The sequence below is a fragment of the Hyla sarda genome, chromosome 3 (assembly GCF_029499605.1).
Source record: "Hyla sarda isolate aHylSar1 chromosome 3, aHylSar1.hap1, whole genome shotgun sequence".
In the NCBI taxonomy this organism is placed as follows: Eukaryota; Metazoa; Chordata; class Amphibia; order Anura; family Hylidae; genus Hyla; species Hyla sarda.
This window is the reverse complement of record NC_079191.1, coordinates 95,239,136-95,260,252: the sequence shown is the minus strand read 5'-3', so window position 1 is coordinate 95,260,252 and position 21,117 is coordinate 95,239,136. Positions and strand designations below refer to the sequence as shown.

Genomic DNA, 21,117 nt, shown 5'->3' with positions numbered 1-21,117 from the left:
TTCAAATTTTTCATCAAATTTTGGGATTTTTCACCAAGAAAGGATGCAAGTTACCAAAAAATGTTACCACTACGTTAAAGTAGAATATGTCACGAAAAAACAATCTCGGAATCAGAATGATAACTAAAAGCATTCCAGAGTTATTAATGTTTAAAGTGACAGTGGTCAGATTTGCAAAAAAAGGTGAAAAAGGGCTCAGTCCTTAAGGGGTTAAGCTGCTGCCGGATAGCAGTTGAAGCAGCCCGGGCAGGTTCACTCACCTTTCCGCGCTGCTCCGGGCCTTCCTCCGGTGGGTCCTCGGCTGGTCCGGGGCCTTCATACGGGTCTCCCTCTGACGTCGTTATGACGCCATTGCGCACGCCGTCCCGTCATCCAATAGGAACGGCGTGCACAGCGACGTGATGACGTCGCTACGGAGGCCCAGTAAGGCCTTGCGGCAGACAGCGGAGGACCAGAGAAGACCAGGAGAGCCCAGCAGAGCCCAGCAGAGTACCGAGGAACCCAACGGGAGCAGCGGGGATAGGTGAGTAGGACTTTACTTTTTTACATTGCACGAATCCCTCAACATACGAATTACCATCGTATGTTGAGGGATCACTAGACATGTGCAGAACCAAAAATCTGAATTAATGAATGCATTCATTGTTTTTAACGAATGCATCAGTTTTTTAAACGAATGCATCCGAAAACGAAAAAAAATTCGTGGATGCATCCGAAAACCGAATATGACGAATGCACAGCATTCCAAATATTCACAGAACCGAAAATTAAAAAAAAAAAAAAAAACTAACAAAATGAAAAAAAATAATTTTTGGTTCTGCACATGTCTATTAACCACAGGGAACCAGGAAGAGGAAAGCACTGGGGACCGCAGCAGGACAATGGAGGCACCAGGGAAGCAGCCTGAGATTTAGTGGATGTTTATTTATAGCGGGCAAAATAATAATGTTTTTATAAAAAAAAAAACTATCCTGGAGTACGCCTTACAAACAGGAAAAAGGAAAAGACTCTGCTAATTCCAAAGTTATATATTGGGATAAAATTGAACCAAAATGTAATTGTACAGGTAGAATGTAAAAAGTGTCAGTCACTAAAGTGTTGGGGGTAAAATCTTAAAAAGGTTTTTCGTAAATCTATAAAACTTAAATCATCATCGATGGACAGCAGGACAGAGGTAGAACGGAAAGGATAGTATCAACTGCTTTCTACACTCTATAGGGGAAGATTGATCAAAACCTGTCCAGAGGAAAAGTTTCCCATAGCAACCAGATTGCTTCTTTCATTTTTGAAAAAGCCTCTGAAAAATTTAAACTGATTGGTTGCTATGGGCAACTCAGCAACTTTTCCTCAGGACAGGTTTTAATAAATCTCCCCCTTTCTGTACAACCATAGACAGTGAATGTTGTGGTTGCTGAGCTTATGCCCTGCTGCTTCATTATTTCAGAGGATAACAGTCCTTCGTTCTCATGGTTTAAAGGGGTATTCCAGGATTTTTTTTTATTTGACTATGCTACTGGTGTTGTAAAGTTAGTGTAGTTCATAATATAGTGTCTGTACCTGTGTGTGATGCTTTTCTCACAATTCTTATGTGATTGTCACCCCACTATTTATTTTTAACAGCATACAAAATGACTGTTGTCTCAGATTTTTCCCAGCTTGCAATGCGACCGAGACCTGACTCACTAGTCAGTTGATGACAGGGAGCCTGTCTGCTTCAATGGGTGGAGGGATCAATCTGCAATTAATCCAACAGCTGTAGGCACCCTGATTGAAAACCACAGGTCTGTAGCTCATTTATGTTTCAATAGGTGGGGTGGCTGAGGTGTGGGAGGGAGGAAAATGGAATTATGGGATTTGTAGTCAAAAAAAGAAAAGTCAAAGAGGAAATACTAGTTCACAAAAAGCTAGCCACAGTGTTATGGTAATCTCACAACAAAGGCATTTATCCCCAAGACAAGCGCAGAGCCTTCCTAAGCATGTCCATTACTGTCAGCCGGGTATGTACTAAAATCACCTTATGGTGGATAACCCCTTTAAGTCCCAGTAGTTAAACAATTAGCTAGTTTATCAATTGGTGATAGCTTTTAAACTTGGAGCGCTACTGTGATCGTGAAATTATGCGAAGATGCCAAAGGTACACAGGAACGTTTTTATTATAAAGATAACTGTAAAAATGTACATATGTATACATGTTTAAATGGTTAGCCCCGCTGTGCGCACCTAACTGCCATGCGCACGCGAATTACACTCGCGATGCGCCAGCAGGTGCCACGCGCCAAGCACGCGTAGGCTGGTGCGCATGACCGGAAGCCCCCCTGGTCAGCGTGCGTTAAGCTGCCAGATAAATACTGGCACACTGACACACGAGCTTACGGCCAGCACACAGGAAACCCGAACAGGACACCATAAAAGTGAGTACCATACTTCCTTTACAACTACTGCAATCTTCCAGCTCACCACAATGATACCTCTCTCTGGGTAAACCCCAGCCTCATAGCCTATTAAAAGTAGCTGCCTATTCATTTTACCTTGAGCTTCTTATTTCAGTTTGAATCTTCATACCACCTGGTTTTTACATCACTGGTATATATATCTTTCTCGATGGATTTCACAGACTTCCGACTCCTTTATTCTGCATTTATCTTTTATTTTATCTCAGTATCCTTTATTTTTATTTTAAACATGTATACATGTGTACATTTTTAGATATATTTATGGACCTGAGGAAGGCGTTAGAACATGCCGAAACGCGTTGTCCAGTTGTCACTTTTATTTATAATTAAAAAAAGTTCCTGTGTACCCTTGCCATCTTCGCATAATTTCATGATCACAGTAGCGCTCGGAGGTCAGAACCCCTGCATTTTCTACACTTCCTTTCCATTATTGTCCTTGGAGTGACGGACAAGGGGGCACCGAGCAACAAGCTGAAGCATCCCACCACTTACCGATAACTCCTTCAGAGCTGTGCTATACCCCACGCACAGCTCCCAGAGGTCAGTACCATCACATAGGTTCGGTGGTGGGCATCTCTCCTTCTCTTCCTTATTTTTCATCAAGAAATCAACCTACTACGCCAGAGAGCGCCCGTATCTCCTTTTTCTATTCTCCTACATTTCTAGCTTTTAACCTTGGGATAACCCACAGGACCAGACAGAATGTAAAAAAATACCTTGTTCAGTGTGGCATTTAAAACATGCATAATTTGCAGCCCAGTATTTTGAGCCTTACTGCTGTATAATAAACCATATGTAGAAATATATATTGGATCAAAACATCTCTTGCACTAATCACATAGGTTAGAAAATAATCTACTAAATCTTACCAGTCATCTGTGGATAAGCCAGGGATATCCGCTGACCACTTACAAAGAGCCTTGTCAAATAGTCTGGTAATACCAGGAGAAGAGAGCATATATACTATAAAGTGACTTGGCCAGATCTGAGGTACTTAGTATGATTTTCAAGCTAGGACTGTCAATAGTAAGTTTCATAGAGGTAATTTTAGTCAATGGCATATGCATAGAAAAATACTAAAGTCCAAAGTTGTGTATTTATGGTCACTTTGTATACCCTAAAAATTTTTATAAAAAGTGTTCAAAAAGTCTTATGAAAACAAAAATGGTACCGATAAAAACTATAGACCATGGCGCAAAAAAATTAGCCCCATACATCCCCGCATACAGAAAAATAAAAAAGTTATAGAAGTCAGAGGAGGACATTTTTAAACATGCAAATTTTCATACAAAAAGTTATAATTTTTTTTAAAAGAAGTAAAACAAAATAAAACCTACATAAATTGGAAACAACTGAAAGAGCCAGCACCTTAAAATCAGAAATTTATTCAATTCCTTTTATAATTCCAGTTGGAAAGGCAGTATAATCAGGCAATATTACAGCAGTGACAGCATAGGATACATCCGCTGACGCATTTCAGGTCAACAGACCTTTAGTCATGGCATATATGTTCACTTAATGTGTATCAGTTTTATAACACAAATAGAGAAACATAGCCGCACATCCACCATTTGTATTTTGAACTACTTGCTTCTCAGTATAATTTAATAAACTAACCGGTTGTTAGTATACATTTTGATCAAAAAGTACATGCCCACTCGCCACATCACTGCCACCTAGTCAGAGTGGGTCCCTAACCTAACACTGGTGTAGCGCAAGGTGGCAACCACTGCTCCGAGACACCAGTCCCACAAGGGAAATGACCCAGTGGCAAGGTAGCCCCACTGCTGCCCAGTTGTGGTTGCACTGCGGCGGTCATTGTTACTGTGATGCTTTGTCTGTGGGGTGGTGTGGCCCAGAACCAGGGGCTTGGTCGGGCAGCAGTGGGGCTGCCTGGCCACTGGGTCGCTCCCCCTGTGGGCATGGTGTTGCAGTGGTGGTGGCCTCCGCCCCGGCGCTACCCCTATGTTGGGTTGGGGACCCACTCTAAACAGGTGACCTTGACGTGGCGAGTGGGCTTGTATTTTTTATCAAAATGTATTCTAACAACCTGTTAGTGTTTGAATTTATGCTGAGAAGCAAGTAGATCAAAATACAAATTGTGGATGTGCGGCTGTGTTTCTTTTTCTCTATTTTTGTTTTACAATTGTATCAATGCTGCTAACACACAGCCATATTTAGCATATAAGACTATGAACATATACATAATATGAAAATAATTGATGGAGATGGGTCAAGCAGAGGGGATGGGAGAGGGACAGGAGAAGGGGGGGGGGATGAGGTAAAAGTCAGGGTGTCACAGTATCAGACAGAACCATTAGCAAAATCGCTCGTACAGTTACCTTAACTTACATCATTAGAGTCAAGGCGGTTTACATAGTCCAGCCACGGGCCCCCAAACTCTCAAAAACTTATCATGACAACGTTCCGATCTACTGGACATCTCCTCGAACCTGCACATCTGACGGATCTTACCCAGCCAGTCCGCTATAGAGGGCGGAGAGGGACTGAGCCACTTCACAGGGATCAGAGACTTTGCGGCAGTCGGTAGATGTGCGATCAATATGTCCTTATGAGGACGAAAATTTTAAGAGGGCCTGCCCAGAAGGACCATGTCGGGAGTGAGAGAAATCTGTACAGGGAGAATGGAGTTAATAAGCGACTCCACTTCCCTCCAAAATACCTGGATGATCGGGCAAGTCCACCAGATGTGCAGGTGCCCTCCCACCTTGGTCCCGCAACACCAACAGGAAGCGCTAGAGGATAGACCATGAGCATATAGAAATTCAGGAGTCCTGTACCAAGGAGATAACAGTTTAAAATGGGATTCTCGAAGGCGAACACAACGGGAGTAACCATGTGAATGGCTTAGGACAGGGGTCCTCAAACTACGGCCCGCTGGCTACATGTGGCTTGCGGAGCGCATTTACCCGGCCTGCCGGGCGTTTTTGATTCAGGACATCCATGTGTTCCGAAAGATGCTTTCGGAACACAAGGATGCCTCTGTTAATTCCCTGCGGCCCGCGTTTACTTTAAAAACGTGGGGACCGCCGGGAACAGGCACACACAGTGATGTCACTGACATCCCATGCGTGCGCCCATGGCAACCGAGAGGAGGAGCAGAGAAGCAGAGAAGAAGCAAGGACGCGCACTGGAGGTAAATGTTTACCAGCGGCTTCGGTGTTCTGACCACCGATCCTCCGGTCCTGCTATGGCCGGAGCGGTGGTCGTAACACTGAAATGGGGCAGTACACAGGCATACAGCCTCCAGCCATACTGTATCGCTGGAGGCTGTATGCCTGTGGGGAACATACTGCCTACGTAATTTGGGGAGCTATACTGCCAACGTAATTTGAGGGACTATATTGCACCTAATGTGGGGGACTATATTGCACCTAATGTGGGGGAACATAATGCCAGCTTAATGTGGGCGACTATATTGCAGCTAATGTGGGGGAACATAATGCCAGCTTAATGTGGGGGACTATATTGCACCTAATGTGGGGGGACTATACTGCCAGCCTAATGTGGGAGACTATATTGCATCTAATGTGGGGGAACATAATGCCAGCCTAATGTGGGGGACTATATTGCACCTAATGTGGGGGAACATACTGCCAGCCTAATGTGGGGGACTATATTGCACCTAATGTGGGGGAACATACTGCCAGCCTAATGTGGGGGACTATATTGCACCTAATGTGGGGGACTATATTGCACCTAATGTGGGGGGGACTATATTGCACCTAATTTTGGGGAACATACTGCCAGCCTAATGTGGGGGACTATATTGCACCTAATTTTGGGGAACATACTGCCAGCCTAATGTGGGGGACTATATTGCACCTAATGTGGGGGAACATACTGCCAGCCTAGTGTGGGGGACTATATTGCACCTAATGTGGGGGAACATACTGCCAGCCTAATGTGGGGGACTATATTGCACCTAATGTGGGGGAACATACTGCCAGCCTAGTGTGGGGGACTATATTGCACCTAATGTGGGGGAACTATACTGCCAGCCTAATGTGGGGGACTATATTGCACCTAATGTGGGGGAACATACTGCCAGCCTAATGTGGGGGACTATATTGCACCTAATGTGGGGGAACTATACTGCACCTAATGTGGGGAACTATACTGCACCTAATGTGAGGGAACTATACTGCCAACCTAATGTGGGGGACTATATTGCACCTAATGTGGGGAAACATACTGCCAGCCTAATGGGGGGGACTATATTGCACCTAATGTGGGGGGACTATACTGCAACTAATGTGGGGGAACTATACTGCACCTAATGTGGGGGAACTATACTGCACCTAATGTGGGGGAACTGTCCTACCAACCTAATGTGGGGGAACTGTACTGCACCTAATGTGGGGGGAACTACCCAGTTCCCATTGAAATACTGGTAAGTTTGTTGATTTAACTTTACTTGTTCTTCATTTTAAATATTGTATTTATTCCCGTTTTGTTTCTTCACTTCAAAATAAGATATATGCAGTGTGCATAGGAATTTGTTCATAGTTTTTTTTGTTTCGTTTTTTTAAACTGGTCCCCTGTTTAAAAAGTTTGAGGACCCCTGGCTTAGGATAAAGTCGATCTCCGAGTCAGAGAATTTGAGGTCCAGCTCCTGTTCCCATTAGGCTATGTAGCCCGGATGGGAAGAGTGTGTTGGCCTAAGCCATGGAGCACATCAGCTGTCAGAACCCCTCCACCCAGGAATAGTTGGCAGATAGAAATGTTAGCTAGCTTGGACCAAAGGGAGGTATATGCAGGGGAGACGCAATTCACGATCTCAGGTACAAGAGCAGAAGGTAGAAGAGGAGAACTAGTAGGGGACAGGGAATCTGAGAGTGTAGACCATACTGAGAAGATGCCCAGAAAAAGTAGAGAGGGGTCTGAGTGGGAGTAACGTCTCCTCTTGGGTATCCAGAGTTCTCTCAAAAAGTGAGGACCAAACGCCCACTGGGACCACGAAAGTTCAGAGAAAGGGGACTGAGACAAAGTGGAGGAGGAAGGAGAGGAGCATAAGAACCACCTGCGGAGCTGAACCGACTTGTATATAGTTAGTACATCAGGGACACCAAGTCCTCCACTGGCCGCTGGCCTAGTCAAAAGGGAGTGTGCCATCCTGGGTCTCTTATGCCTCCAAAGGTACGATGAGAAGAGCCCTCTGACCGATGAGAAATAGGATGGAGGAAGTGCAATGGGGAGCATATGAATGTTGTATACAACCTTGGGGACAACATAAGATTGGAGCACATTATGTCTACCCAGCCACGAGATAAGGGGATTATCATAATCTGCAAGAAGGGTTCGAATTTCATCAAGAAGGGGATGGAAATTTGCTTCATAGAGTGCCTGAATGGAGCTAGTGATGTTAACCCCCATGTACTTCAAGGACGACTGCGCCCACGGGAAAGGGGACAGGTCCTTCAGCTTAGTAACACAATCAGTGGAGAGGGTAACGTTAAGCAATTCCGACTTGGTAACATTGACCGTGAAATTGGAAAGACGGCCAAACTCCTCAAACAACAATACCAGGCAGGGCAAGCCCAACTTGGGGTTGGTGAGAAGGAACATCAGGTCATCAATTGTATCAGTTTTATACTGAACAATGTTCCTACCTCCAAACAAAGGGAAGGGGAATTTCCAGGAAGGGTTCAATAAACTTTATCACCCATGTACACATTAAAATCAAACAAAAAAAAAATAAAAATAAAAATCACAATTATATAGAGACTGCATATAGATATACTGTATAATCCACAATTCTGTACTATTGATTGTGGATTATATATCTATATGCAGTCTCTATATAATTGTAATTTTGAGTTTTTTCTTTTTTGTTTGATTTTAATGTGATAAAGTTTGTTGAACACTTCTGGAAATTCCCCTTCCCTTTGTTTGGAGGAACATTGTTCAGTATAAAACTGATAAACATTAAGGGGGAGATTTATCAAAACCTGTCCAGAGGAAGAGTGGTACAGTTGCCTATAGCAACCAATCAGATTGCTTCTTTTATTTTTCCTTCTTTTTAAAAATGAAAGAAGCGATCTGATTGGTTGCTATGGGCAACTGCACCACTCTTCCTCTGCACAGGTTTTGATAAATCTTCCCCTAAGTGAACATGTATGCCATGACTAAAGGTCGATTGACCTGAAACGCGTCAGCGTGAAAGGATGTATCCTGTGCTGTCACTGCTGTAACATCGCCTGATGTACTCTCTTATACTGCCTTTCCAACTGGAATTTTAAAAGGAATTGAATAAACTTCAGATTTTATGGTGCTGGCTCTTTCAGCTGTTTGTGATTGCCTCCAGGACTGCCATGCACCGAATGCTCAGGTGAGCTGATAAACTCTCTTCTACAATATACTACAAAAATTGGGAATAATTTTAATCATATGGACCTACAGAATAAAGATGGTGTCATTTTTAACGGAAAGTGCACTGTTTAGAACTAAAAAACCCTAAAAGTTACAAAATGGTGTTTTTTTTTTACTGTGCCCCACAAATAATTTTATTTTGGTTTTACCATAGATTTTGTGGTGAAATGTTTGATGTCATTACAAAGTACAATGGGTAAAGCAAAAAACAAGCCCTCATATAGGTCTGTAAGTGGAAAATTAAAAGCGATATGATTTTTAGAAGGTGAGGTGGAAAAATTAAAGTGCAAAAATGAAAAAACCCTTTGTCCTTAACTCCCTATATTTACGTTCTGCGCTGGCTCCCGCGATATAACTCGCGGTGACCCCGTGTCATATCGGATCGGTCCTGGTGGCCATAAATGGCCAGGACCTGCGGCTAATACGGGACATCACCGATCGTGGTGATGCCTGGTATTAATCCTTCAGACGCGGCGATCAAAGTTGACCGCCGCGTCTGAAGTGAAACCGAAAGCATCCCGGCAGCTCAGTCGGGCTGTTCAGGACCACCACGTTGAAATCACGGCATCCCGAACAGCTTGCAGGACACAAGGAGGATCCCTACCTGCCTCCTCGGTGTCCGATCGCCGAGTGACTGCTCCATGCCTGAGATCCAGGCAGGAGCAGTCGAGCGGCGATAACACTGATCAATGCCATGTTAATGCATGGCAGTGAACAGTGTAAGAGATCAGTGTGTGCAATGTTATAGTCCCCTATGGAGGCTATAACATTGCAAAAAAAAAGTGTTAATAAGTATAAAGCCCATAGGGCTGTATTTTTGCGAGAGGTGTAAGTATCTTGCATCACTTGCACCTCTGGGTGGGGCTTGTAGGGATTAAGGGAGGGGCGTGATTATATAACTTCCCCTTCTCTGCTCGGGCGGGGCATATGTGATTTGGTGGAATCGCTTTCACCTGGAGCCACACTGTCTGGAGAATGCTGTGGGTAGGACGGTCTGAGGTCTAGTGCAGCCACGCTGGCTGCTTTGGCAGGAGGACTGGTTGCACGCCGTACAATGGGTTCAAGTCTCCGTCAGGTTAAAGGTACAGGGGGACGATGATTGACATCCTTCTCCTATAGAAATGTCTGGTAAACTTGGCTACTAACCATATACTGTCTTTCTCCTGGCTACTTATAGCAGCTGAAGCGCTGCAGACACACTAAACCGTGCCCACTCTCCATGCGCTCCAATTCAGTGTAATCCCTTACATTCTCCTGCAATCGCATTGGTTCTCGGTAACCAAGTGACCGGTAGCCCTAGCGACGCCTCACTGCCAGCCGAAGTTCCACTACGGGCTCCGCTACTGGTGACTGCAGCGCTCCAGAGCGCAAGCTTGCCATTCTTATTGCTCCTGGCATATATACTGCATGTACACTCATTGGATTTATATTTGTACACAACTCATAGAATTTATACTGCACGTACATTTATAGTTACATCACACATACGCTCTAGCATTTATACTGCACACACGCTTATAGCATTAATACTGCTCATAGCATTGGTACCGCACATACATTCATAGCATTTATACCGCACACACGCTCATAGCAGTTATACTGCACATATACGCTCAGAGCTTCATACAGCAGACACACTAATAGCATTTATAACGTACGTACACTCATGGCATTTATGCTGCTCATAGCATGTATACTGCTTATACGCTTATAGCATGTATTCTGCGTATATTCTCTTAGCATTATACCGCACATATGCTCATAGCATTTATACCACACACACTTATAGCACTTATACTGCTCGCATGCTCACAGCTTTACACAGTATATACGCTCATACAATTATACCACATATACGCTCACAGTATTTATACCGTACTTATACTCACAGCAGTTATACTGCCTATAGCATTTATATCACATATGTTTGCTCATGGCTTTCGTGCTGCACTTATATTCATAGCAATATAATGCACATACACTTCGTAGCATTTATTTGCTTATAAGATTGTAGCATTGTTCTAGTTAAGTAGCATTTATGCTATACTTATGCTCATAGCACTTGTTCTGCACTAACATACATAGCATTTATACTGCACTTCGTTAATAGTTTTATTTTGCTCGTTCATTCCTTAGCGTTTTGTACCACACATTTGCTCTCGCAGCATTCAAAAAAAAAAAAAACGCTCCAACTTGACGCATAGTGCTGGTATGTTTGCACTGACAAGTGGTTTAGTCATTGTTGTGAGGTTTCCCATAAGCGTTCCTGTTTGGACGTTTATTACAGTGGGTATAGCGGGTGTTGCTTAGGCAGATCCTGTGCATTTTTTCTTTATTCGGCTCATTCAGGTTCACGTGTCTTAATCGTGCATCCGGTTACAGAGACACATTCAGTGCACATGGTTACAGTGTTATTTGGGAACGTGGTTAGCTTGTTTTATTCGGTGCATCCGGTTTTAGAATATATTATTATATACATATGGTTCAGCATGTTTCAAGCTGTGTACATGGTTGGCATGTTATTGGGTATGTATAGCAGGTTATGGTGTATGTATGGTTAGCAAATTCTATCAGGTATGTATGGTCAGCATGTTTTTGGGTATGTAGGATTAGCATGTTTGGAGTGCATTCGGTTATTCAGTGGTGCAGTACATTGGCGTGTGTACTTATTTCGTGGTTAGCTTTCATTTGATGTCCGTGACATCTCATGCTGTACATACATTGTTAATATTCGATTACAGATTCATATCGTGCATACGTTTATTGCAGCTATATGAGCATATTCTGGTGTCTACCAAGTCGGCAGGGGAAAGCATTACATAGATTATTTCGGGTAGAAAACAGACATGGTGCACATCTACAATCTTGTATAATGATCTGATTGCTTCTCAGCATAATATCAAAAACTAACAGGTTGTTAGTATACATTTTTGATCAAAAAGTACAAGCCCACTCGCCACGTCAAGGCCACCTATTTAGAGTGGGTCCCTAACGTCCCTAGAATAAAATGGCGTAGCACTGGGCGGCGACCACCACCACCGCGACACCAGTGCCCATGGGGGGAAAACGACCCACTGGCAGAGCGGCCCCAATGCCACTCAAACCAGTCTATGGGTCGCACCTCCCCGCAGAGGCGGCGCCACGGCAGCAACGGACGCCGCACAGCAACACACCAGTGTGAACAAGGTGTAATAGCTCACTTACCATGCTCTCCCAGTCAGACTGGGAGGCTGCTAGGCAAGAAATGGCCCTTGTGTAGCTAACTACTACTTATATAGGGTTGGGCTGAGGGGGTGGGGAAGAGTGCAGCACATGTTCAAACAAAAAAAAAGGAGGGGATAGAAAACACAGTGTGAATTCGGGTAGAAAACAGACATGGTGCACATCTACAATCTTGTATAATGATCTGATTGCTTCTCAGCATAATATCAAAAACTAACAGGTTGTTAGTATACATTTTTGATCAAAATGTACAAGCCCACTCGCCACGTCAAGGCCACCTATTTAGAGTGGGTCCCTAACGTCCCTAGCATAAAATGGCGTAGCACTGGGTGGCGACCACCACCGCCGCGACACCAGTGCCCACGGCGTCCGTTGCTGCCGTGGCACCGTGTCTGCAGGGAGGTGCAACCCATAGACTGGTTTGAGTGGCATTGGGGCCGCTCTGCCAGTGGGTCGTTTCCCCCCCGTGGGCACTGGTGTCGCGGCGGTGGTGGTCGCCGCCCAGTGCTACGCCATTTTATGCTAGGGACATTAGGGACCCACTCTAAATAGGTGGCCTTGACGTGGCGAGTGGGCTTGTACTTTTTGATCAAAAATGTATACTAACAACATGTTAGTGTTTGATATAATGCTGAGAAGCAATCAGATCATTATGCAAGATTGTAGATGTGCACCATGTCTGTTTTCTACCCGAATTCACACTGTGTTTTCTATCCCCTCCTTTTTTTTGTTTGAACATGTGCTGCACTCTTCCCCACCCCCTCAGCCCAACTCTATATGAGCAGTAGTTAGCTACACAAGGGCCATTTCTTTCCTAGCAGCCTCCCAGTCTGACTGGGAGAGCATGGTAAGTGAGCTATTACACCTTGTTCACACTGGTGTGGTGCTGTGCGGCGTCCGTTGCTGCCGTGGCGCCATGTCTGCAGGGAGGTGCGACCCATAGACTGGTTTGAGTGGCATTGGGGCCGCTCTGCCAGTGGGTCGTTTCCCCCCCGTGGGCACTGGTGTCGCGGCAGTGGTGGTCGCCGCCCAGTGCTACGCCATTTTATGCTAGGGACGTTAGGGACCCACTCTAAATAGGTGGCCTTGACGTGGCGAGTGGGCTTGTACTTTTTGATCAAAAATGTATACTAACAACCTGTTAGTGTTTGATATTATGCTGAGAAGCAATCAGATCATTATGCAAGATTGTAGATGTGCACCATGTCTGTTTTCTACCCGAATTCAAATTACATAGATTATTGTTACCGGCTCGTTTTCCAGTGCATTTCAAGTAGTATGTTGTGCGTTTGTGCATACTGTTAGCATGTTTATTCTGGCTTATTCTGTGCTTACGGTAGCATGTCTATACTGCGCATACGGTTAGGGTGGTTACACTATGCTTAAGGTTAGCTTTTTATTCGAGCATGTTCTGTGCTTTCCGTTAGCATGTTGCTCAGTATGTACAGTTAGGGTGTTATCCTATCCTTACGGTCAAAATGGTAACATGCAGACAGTTAGTCTGTTTTTATGTGCTTACGGTTAAGCATGTGTTTAGGTGCATATGGTTAGCATGTTATGCTGTGCTTTTGGTTAGTGTTTAGTCTGGGTATACGGTTCGTGTCTTTATTCTGTGTTTACAGTTAGCCTGTTTTATTCTATGCATACGGTTAGCATGTTTTTCTGTGGGTATGGTTAGCGTGTTTTATTCCATGCATACAGTTAGCATGTTTTCCAGGATAAGGGTAGAGTGTCTTTGTTAGGTACATACAGGTAGCGTGTTTTCCGTTCTGTTCATATGATTCGCATGTTTATTCTGAGCATGCGGTTAGTATGTTATTTTGGGCATGCGGTTAGCTCAATGGTTCGCAAAACCTCTCATGTCTACAGGCATGATGGTTTCGTAAGACCTGTTACATCTACCGGCACGATGATTCCACAAAAACCTGTCACGTCTACAGGCACGATTGTGCTACAAAGTCCTGTCACGTTTACAGGCACGATGGCTAAAGTTCACAAAGACCTGTCACGTTTTCAGGCCTGAGGGTCGCAAGTCCTGTCACGACTACAGGCACGATGGTTTCATTTTGACCTGTCACGTTTGCAGGCACAATGGTTTAAATTAGACCTGTCACGATTACAGGCACAATGGTTTCAATTAGACCTGTCACATTTACAGGCACAATGGTTCAGTTAGACCTGTCACGTTTACAGGCCACGATGGTTCAGTTAGACCTGTCACCTTTACAGGCATGATGGTTTCAGTAAGACCTGTCACCTTTACAGGCACGTTGGTTCAGACCTGTCACCTTTACAGGCACGTTGGTTCAGACCTGTCACCTTTACAGGCACGATGGTTTCACTTGGACCTGTCACATCTACAGGTCGATCATTACTTAGGGACTTGTCATCTATGACGGGTCATCATCCCAGTAGACTAGTGGGGTCAGAATGATTGGCAGTTTGGGTACATCTGTACAGTACAGTCTAAATCTTCAGGTGCAGAGCCTTATTCGGTCGACTGATGATATGACCCCATGTGGTCAAGCATGTAGATGCTTGTCAGTTACCTGATGGTTTGTTTTTTTGCCTTTTAAACAGCAGGGAATTAAAGCTTGTCAGGCATACCATAAAGCTATCCCGTCAGTGGCCCTTTTTAGTGAGGTTACAACTATGCAGGTTAATAAGTGTTTCAGTTAATATATAGCCGTCAGTTCCTGTTGTTACAGACAGGTAGCTCTTTCATAAGGACGTTACTGCCACAGCTTATCAGGTCCAGGTACCACCTCTAGTAATCACTAGTTGGCAATTGCTATCTCTGGCATGTAAGGTAGAGTCTACTTTGGGATACGTGAAGCTTAATGCTAGAGGTGTGTTGGGTTATTATGAATTATTATTCAAACTATCATGGTTGCTCTTTTCCCTCTATAGGCGTTCCCTCAATACGCGGTTATGGCATAACTCAGACCGCTAGGTGAAGTTAGGAAAAAATGCAGAGTTGGATCCAGCTTCAATAGCAATAAAACCGTTTTATTCAAGGGACATATGAGGAATAGCAGAGGTTACGCGTTTCAAGCGCCAAGCGCTCTTAGTCATGCAACAAGTACAGGGAAATGACAGGTATATATAGGTGGAGCAATCTCACTCAAGCACAGGTGCTGTGGTCCGGTGGGATTAACCCCTTACATGTTTTCACAACATAATATGGTATAAAAAGCATAGTAAACTGACACATAAAAAGTCAGATATACCTGTGTTTTCCCTGTACTTGTTGTATGACTAAGAGCGCTCTGCTGTTCCTCATATGTCCCTTGAATAAAGACGGTTTTATTGCTATTGAAGCTGGATCCAACTCTGCATTTTTTCCTATATCCTCAGTGTCGTCCAGCACCTGGATTCGTGCTCCGATTGTCCAGGCGGGGTGGGCTGGCTGGACTTTTCTTCGTTAAGTGAAGTTAGGTACAGGTATGTATGTAGTGTTTTCAGGCACTAGTACGGGTCTGGAGCCTTGAACACAAGTATAAAGCCCATAGGGCTGTATTTGTGCGAGGGGCGTAAGTATCTTGCATCCCTTGAACCTCTATGTGGGGCTTGTAGGGATTAAGGGAGGGGCGTGATTACATAACTTCCCCTTCTCTGCTTGGGCAGGGCATACGTGATTTGGTGGAACCCACCCAACCGTCTCTGAATTTATTCTTTTACCATAGGGTATACCCTCTATAGGCGTGCCCTCAATACGCGGTTATGGCACAACTCAGACCGTTAGGTGAAGTTAGGTACAGGTATGTATGTAGTGTCTTCAGGCACTAGAACGGGTCTGGAGCCCTGAACACAAATGTGATTTAACCCCTTCCCTAATGAAAGTCAGAATCACCCCCCTTTTCCCATAAAATGAAAAATAATGTAAGTAAAAATAAATATAAACATATGTGGTATCGCTGCGTGCGTAAATGTCTGAACTATAAAAATACATTGTTATTTAAACCGCACGGTCAATGGCGTACACGTAAATAAATTCCAAACTCCAAAATGGCGTATTTTTTGTCCCTTTTTATACCGAAAATTTGCCTTCATACATCCCCATATGCGGAAAAATAAAAAGTTATAGGGGTCAGAAGAGGACATTTTTAAACGTATACATTTTCCTGCATGTAGTTATGCTTTTATCCAGAATTACGACAAAATAAAACCTATAGAAGTATGGACCTACAGAATAAAGATAAGGTGTAATTTTTACCAAAAAATGCACTGCATAGAAATGGAAGCCCCCAAAAATTACAAAATGGAGTTCTTTCTTCAATTTTGTTGCAAAATTATTTTTTTTTCCTGTTTCGCCGTGGATTTTTGGGTAAAATGACTAATGTCACTGCAAAGTTGAATTGGTGGCGCAAAAAATAAGCCATAATATGGATTTTTAGGTGGAAAATTTAAAGGGTTATGATTTTTTAAATGTAAGGAGGAAAAAACGAAAATGCAAAAACTGAAAAACGCTGAGTCCTTAAGGGGTTAAAGGGTTAAACATATTTTAAATGGTTATGTATTTTCGAAAATTGACAGCTTCAAAGATATTGATTTACTAATCCTCCCATGCTCTTGCATGTTTGACAACCTACTGCTCTTGGTTATGACCCAATAAGATAGGTCAAATATGCTTGTTTGAACTAAAGTCTCCTGAAAGTATTGGCAGCTAGCCTGCACTATGCATGTATGCCAGGGGGATTGTGGAAAAGCGTGTGCTCATGGTCACAGTTCAGAGAAGGAAACCAGGAATTCATCCGATCCATGGGGGTGGGGCTTTACAGAGATGTAAGTTACTTTACTTAAGAAAAGCACATGTAATATATATATATATATATATATATATATATATATATATGGTAAACATCTGATTTTACCAACTTTGCTCAATGGGACAACCCCGTTAATATGCAGCCACTTGCACAAACAAGTGCTCCAACTGAATTCTAGATGACATGAATGAGCTCACCTTCTGGTGGTTAAGGCCCGCATTTCGGATGATTCCCCGAATTGAAGCACTATTGGAATTTTTTTCCACCTGGAAAATTTGCTTTAGAAATTTACTGGTAGAGGAATGCATCAACAGGATGAGATCTGTGCTTAGTAAATCACGATTCTTGTCCAAGAATCCTTAATGGGGAAAAAAAAAAAGAATAGCATTCTTTTCTTTCAAAAATTTAATATTAATGTTATGTACTTTACATAATTTTACAAAATGTGGCCCGGGCCTTACACATATTCAGAACAATTTTCTGTAGAAAACCCATACCTGTTTTATAAAACAAACAGCATTTACCTTCAGTTTCATAGTACACTATTCCTGCAAAATGGTTTATTCCAAATTTTGTGTCATGTACACTTTTCGATGCGATGTAAATATTACTTTTGCCATGAATGTTATTCAATTTGGTTAACATTGTAGCATCAGTTCCCTAAACCAGAAAAAAAAAACATCATCGGTATCCATTCAATTTACTTAGGAACTTAACATTTTATACACAAATGTTGTAATATACTACTATCTGTGACATTTGTGGCTGGTATTTTGTCTATTGTGGGATCTAATATGAGTTTAATTATGTTGCATAGCAAACTATGTGGCATTATAGAAACAATAAGGCATAGCAAAAGTACCTTACTACAGTAATATTATAAAAGTAATGTCACGTGATACTTCTAGAAAGTTTCTGCTATATAAAAATAAAAGTATGTAACTGAAAAATATATTCACGTTTATAAGTGCACATAAGATAATGCTGCTCTTTGTGAATGTTAATATGCCTAGCATTAAACTACCATATCGTGTAAGACTTAAAGGGGCACTCTGGTGGAAAACTTTTTTTTTTAAATCAACTGGTGACAGAAAGTTAAATAGATTTGTAAATTAAACATTTGAGAGAGCATAGAAAATAAGCGGCACTCACCACAGACAGCTAGCGACAACTTCTTTATTTCTTAGGCGTGCAGTGAGACAGGGACGCCGGGGAATCCGGCTGACTGGTCACAGCCGTATCGTGCTTCCGCACTTCGTCAGACCATCTTATCCACTGGGAGCTCACCAGGTAAATACCTGCCGGGCTCCACCCATGGGCGGTCATTTCTGTTACATATAAGTGCAAGTGCAAAAATACAAAAACGTAGAAAACGTAGAAAAACATTTAAAAACAGAAACTTAGCCGAGATTCGTACTACTGTACCAAGGACAGGATTAAAGAAATATACTTAGATCAAGTTTATCGTTCAAGCCGAGGTCTCCTTGTGCGTTCGTGCGCATTATCCATCGGGCCTCGGCTTGAACTAACAACTTGTGCCTGTCTGAACCGTCTGTACTATCAATTCTTTCAATCCCAAAGAATTTTAATGATTTTGGGTCCCCTGCATGTATATTAATTACATGATCGATCACTCTTGGTGATCCTTTCCTCGATTTAATAGAGTATAGATGTTCCCGAAATCTGTGGTGCATTGGTCTGGTAGTTCTGCGACGTAAAATCGGCCGCAATCGCACACCAGGCCATACACCACAAATTTCGTCATGCAACAAAAGAGATCCCTGCACTTAATATCCACACCTCCAATTGTAATAACTTTTTCACAAATTAAAGGACACCATTTGCATGCTCCACACCTGTAATTTCCTTTTGTGCTGCTAGATTGTAACCAATTTGGATTAGATTTACTGGAGGAAAATTTACTTTTTGTAAGGATATCCCCCAGATTTTTCGCCCGTTTAAATGTAACTAAGGGCATTTCTTCACTAAAGTTGGAAAGGACAGAGTCTTTTTGAATCAAATACCAGTGTTTTGATACAGCCTTTTTAATAGCTGCACTCATTGGACTGAATCTAAATGAGAAGGAGAAGCGTTCCGGTCTCTCTCTTCTCGATCCAGGTCCATGCAACAGCATATTCCTATTTTGGCTTGATGCCCTTTTTAAAGCTGTATCCAAAACTGGTTTGGGGTACCCCCTGTCCTCCAGCTGGTAACTCATTATTACATTATTCTAGTTACCACCCAGACCACACAAAATCAGCCATTCCTTATGGGCAGCTACTTAGATTAAAAAGAATTAATAGTTCTGAAGAAAATTTTAAAGTTCAAGCAAAATATTTACTCACTAGGTTGGAGGACAGGGGGTACCCCAAACAAGTTTTGGATACAGCTTTAAAAAGGGCATCAAGCCAAAATAGGAATATGCTGTTGCATGGACCTGGATCGAGAAGAGAGAGACCGGAACGCTTCTCCTTCTCATTTAGATTCAGTCCAATGAGTGCAGCTATTAAAAAGGCTGTATCAAAACACTGGTATTTGATTCAAAAAGACTCTGTCCTTTCCAACTTTAGTGAAGAAATGCCCTTAGTTACATTTAAACGGGCGAAAAATCTGGGGGATGTCCTTACAAAAAGTAAATTTTCCTCCAGTAAATCTAATCCAAATTGGTTACAATCTAGCAGCACAAAAGGAAATTACAGGTGCGGAGCATGCAAATGGTGTCCTTTAATTTGTGAAAAAGTTATTACAATTGGAGGTGTGGATATTAAGTGCAGGGATCTCTTTTGTTGCAAGACGAAATTTGTGGTGTATGGCCTGGTGTGCGATTGCGGCCGATTTTACGTCGGCAGCACTACCAGACCAATGCACCACAGATTTTGGGGAACATCTATACTCGATTAAATCGAGGAAAGGATCACCAAGAGTGATCGATCATGTAATTAATATACATGCAGGGGACCCAAAATCATTAAAATTCTTTGGGATTGAAAGAATTGATAGTACAGACGGTTCAGACAGGCGCAAGTTGTTAGTTCAAGCCGAGGCCCGATGGATAATGCGCACGAACGCACAAGGAGACCTCGGCTTGAACGATAAACTTGATCTAAGTATATTTCTTTAATCCTGTCCTTGGTACAGTAGTACGAATACGTTTTCTACGTTTTTGTATTTTTGCACTTGCACTTATATGTAACAGAAATGACCGCCCATGGGTGGAGCCCGGCAGGTATTTACCTGGTGAGCTCCCAGTGGATGAGATGGTCTGACGAAGTGCGGAAGCACGATACGGCTGTGACCAGTCAGCCGGATTCCCCGGCGTCCCTGTCTCCCTGCACCTACATGTTTTAACTGCACGCCTAAGAAATAAAGAAGTTGTCGCTAGCTGTCTGTGGTGAGTGCCGCATATTTTCCATGCTCTCTAAAATGTTTGACTCGTGATTCTGTCCTGGCTGAGCACCCCACAAGCAGCGACACACATACACACCTGATCCACTAAGAGCGAACATCAGGCTGCACGGTTGGCTGTGCCGAACGCTGTTTCTCACTACATGCAGATTTGTAAATTACTTCTATTAAAAAATCTTAATCCTTCCAGTACTTATTAGCTGCTGAATACTACAGAGGAACTTCTTTTCTTTTTGGAACACAGTACTCTCTGCTGACATCATGACCACAGTGCTCTCTGCTGACATCTCTGTCCATTTTAGGAACTGTCCAGAACAGCATATGTTTTCTTTGGGTATTTTCTCCTACTCTGGACAGTTATTAAAATGGACAGAGGTGTCAGCAGAGAGCACTGTGGTGATGATGTCAGCAGAGAGCTCTGTGTTCCAAAAAGAAAATAATTTTCTCTGTAGTATCAGCTAATAAGTACTGGAACCAGTTGATTTAAAAAAAAAAAAAAAAAGCTTTCCACCGGAGTACCCCTTTAACATATTCGCAAGCTAAAGCCCCAGATTATTTCTCAAACTTATCATCCAGGGGTGGGAGTCAGTTCTTCCCAGCTGCTTTGCTGAATAGGGGAGAAGTGATCCTAAACCATTTTTGCAATTGGGAAGCTTCTAGTGTGGAACTAATTCCTTCCCCTCATCCTTATAACTGTGATCGCTGGCACCTGTCAGTTGATATGGGATCACTTGGAAAAATGTGAATACTACCTCTGCTAAAAAAGCCTCTGTTTTTCCAAACGACATTTGATTTATATATAATATTAAATTAAACAATGTTACTAAGGCTAGAGTTATTTTGACACAGATCTTGCAGACGATTGCCATGTTGTG

The 21,117-nt window shown here is 42.9% G+C and overlaps 1 protein-coding gene across 7 annotated transcripts in view; it reads right to left on the bottom strand.

Annotated features, from left to right (window-relative positions):
* The window catches only part of MYO7B (myosin VIIB), a 222,068-nt gene that overhangs the window by 83,554 nt on the left and 117,397 nt on the right, over nt 1–21,117 (bottom strand). For all 7 annotated transcript variants that reach the window (XR_008891050.1, XM_056564675.1, XM_056564676.1 and 4 more), the window contains 2 exons: nt 17,362–17,497; nt 17,035–17,195 (listed from right to left, as the gene is read on the bottom strand). Coding sequence is in view for 6 of the 7 variants with exons in the window: in XM_056564675.1 (XP_056420650.1) it covers nt 17,035–17,195; nt 17,362–17,497 (297 nt within the window). In the remaining variant the exon portion in view is untranslated. The remainder of the gene's footprint in view (nt 1–17,034; nt 17,196–17,361; nt 17,498–21,117) is intronic.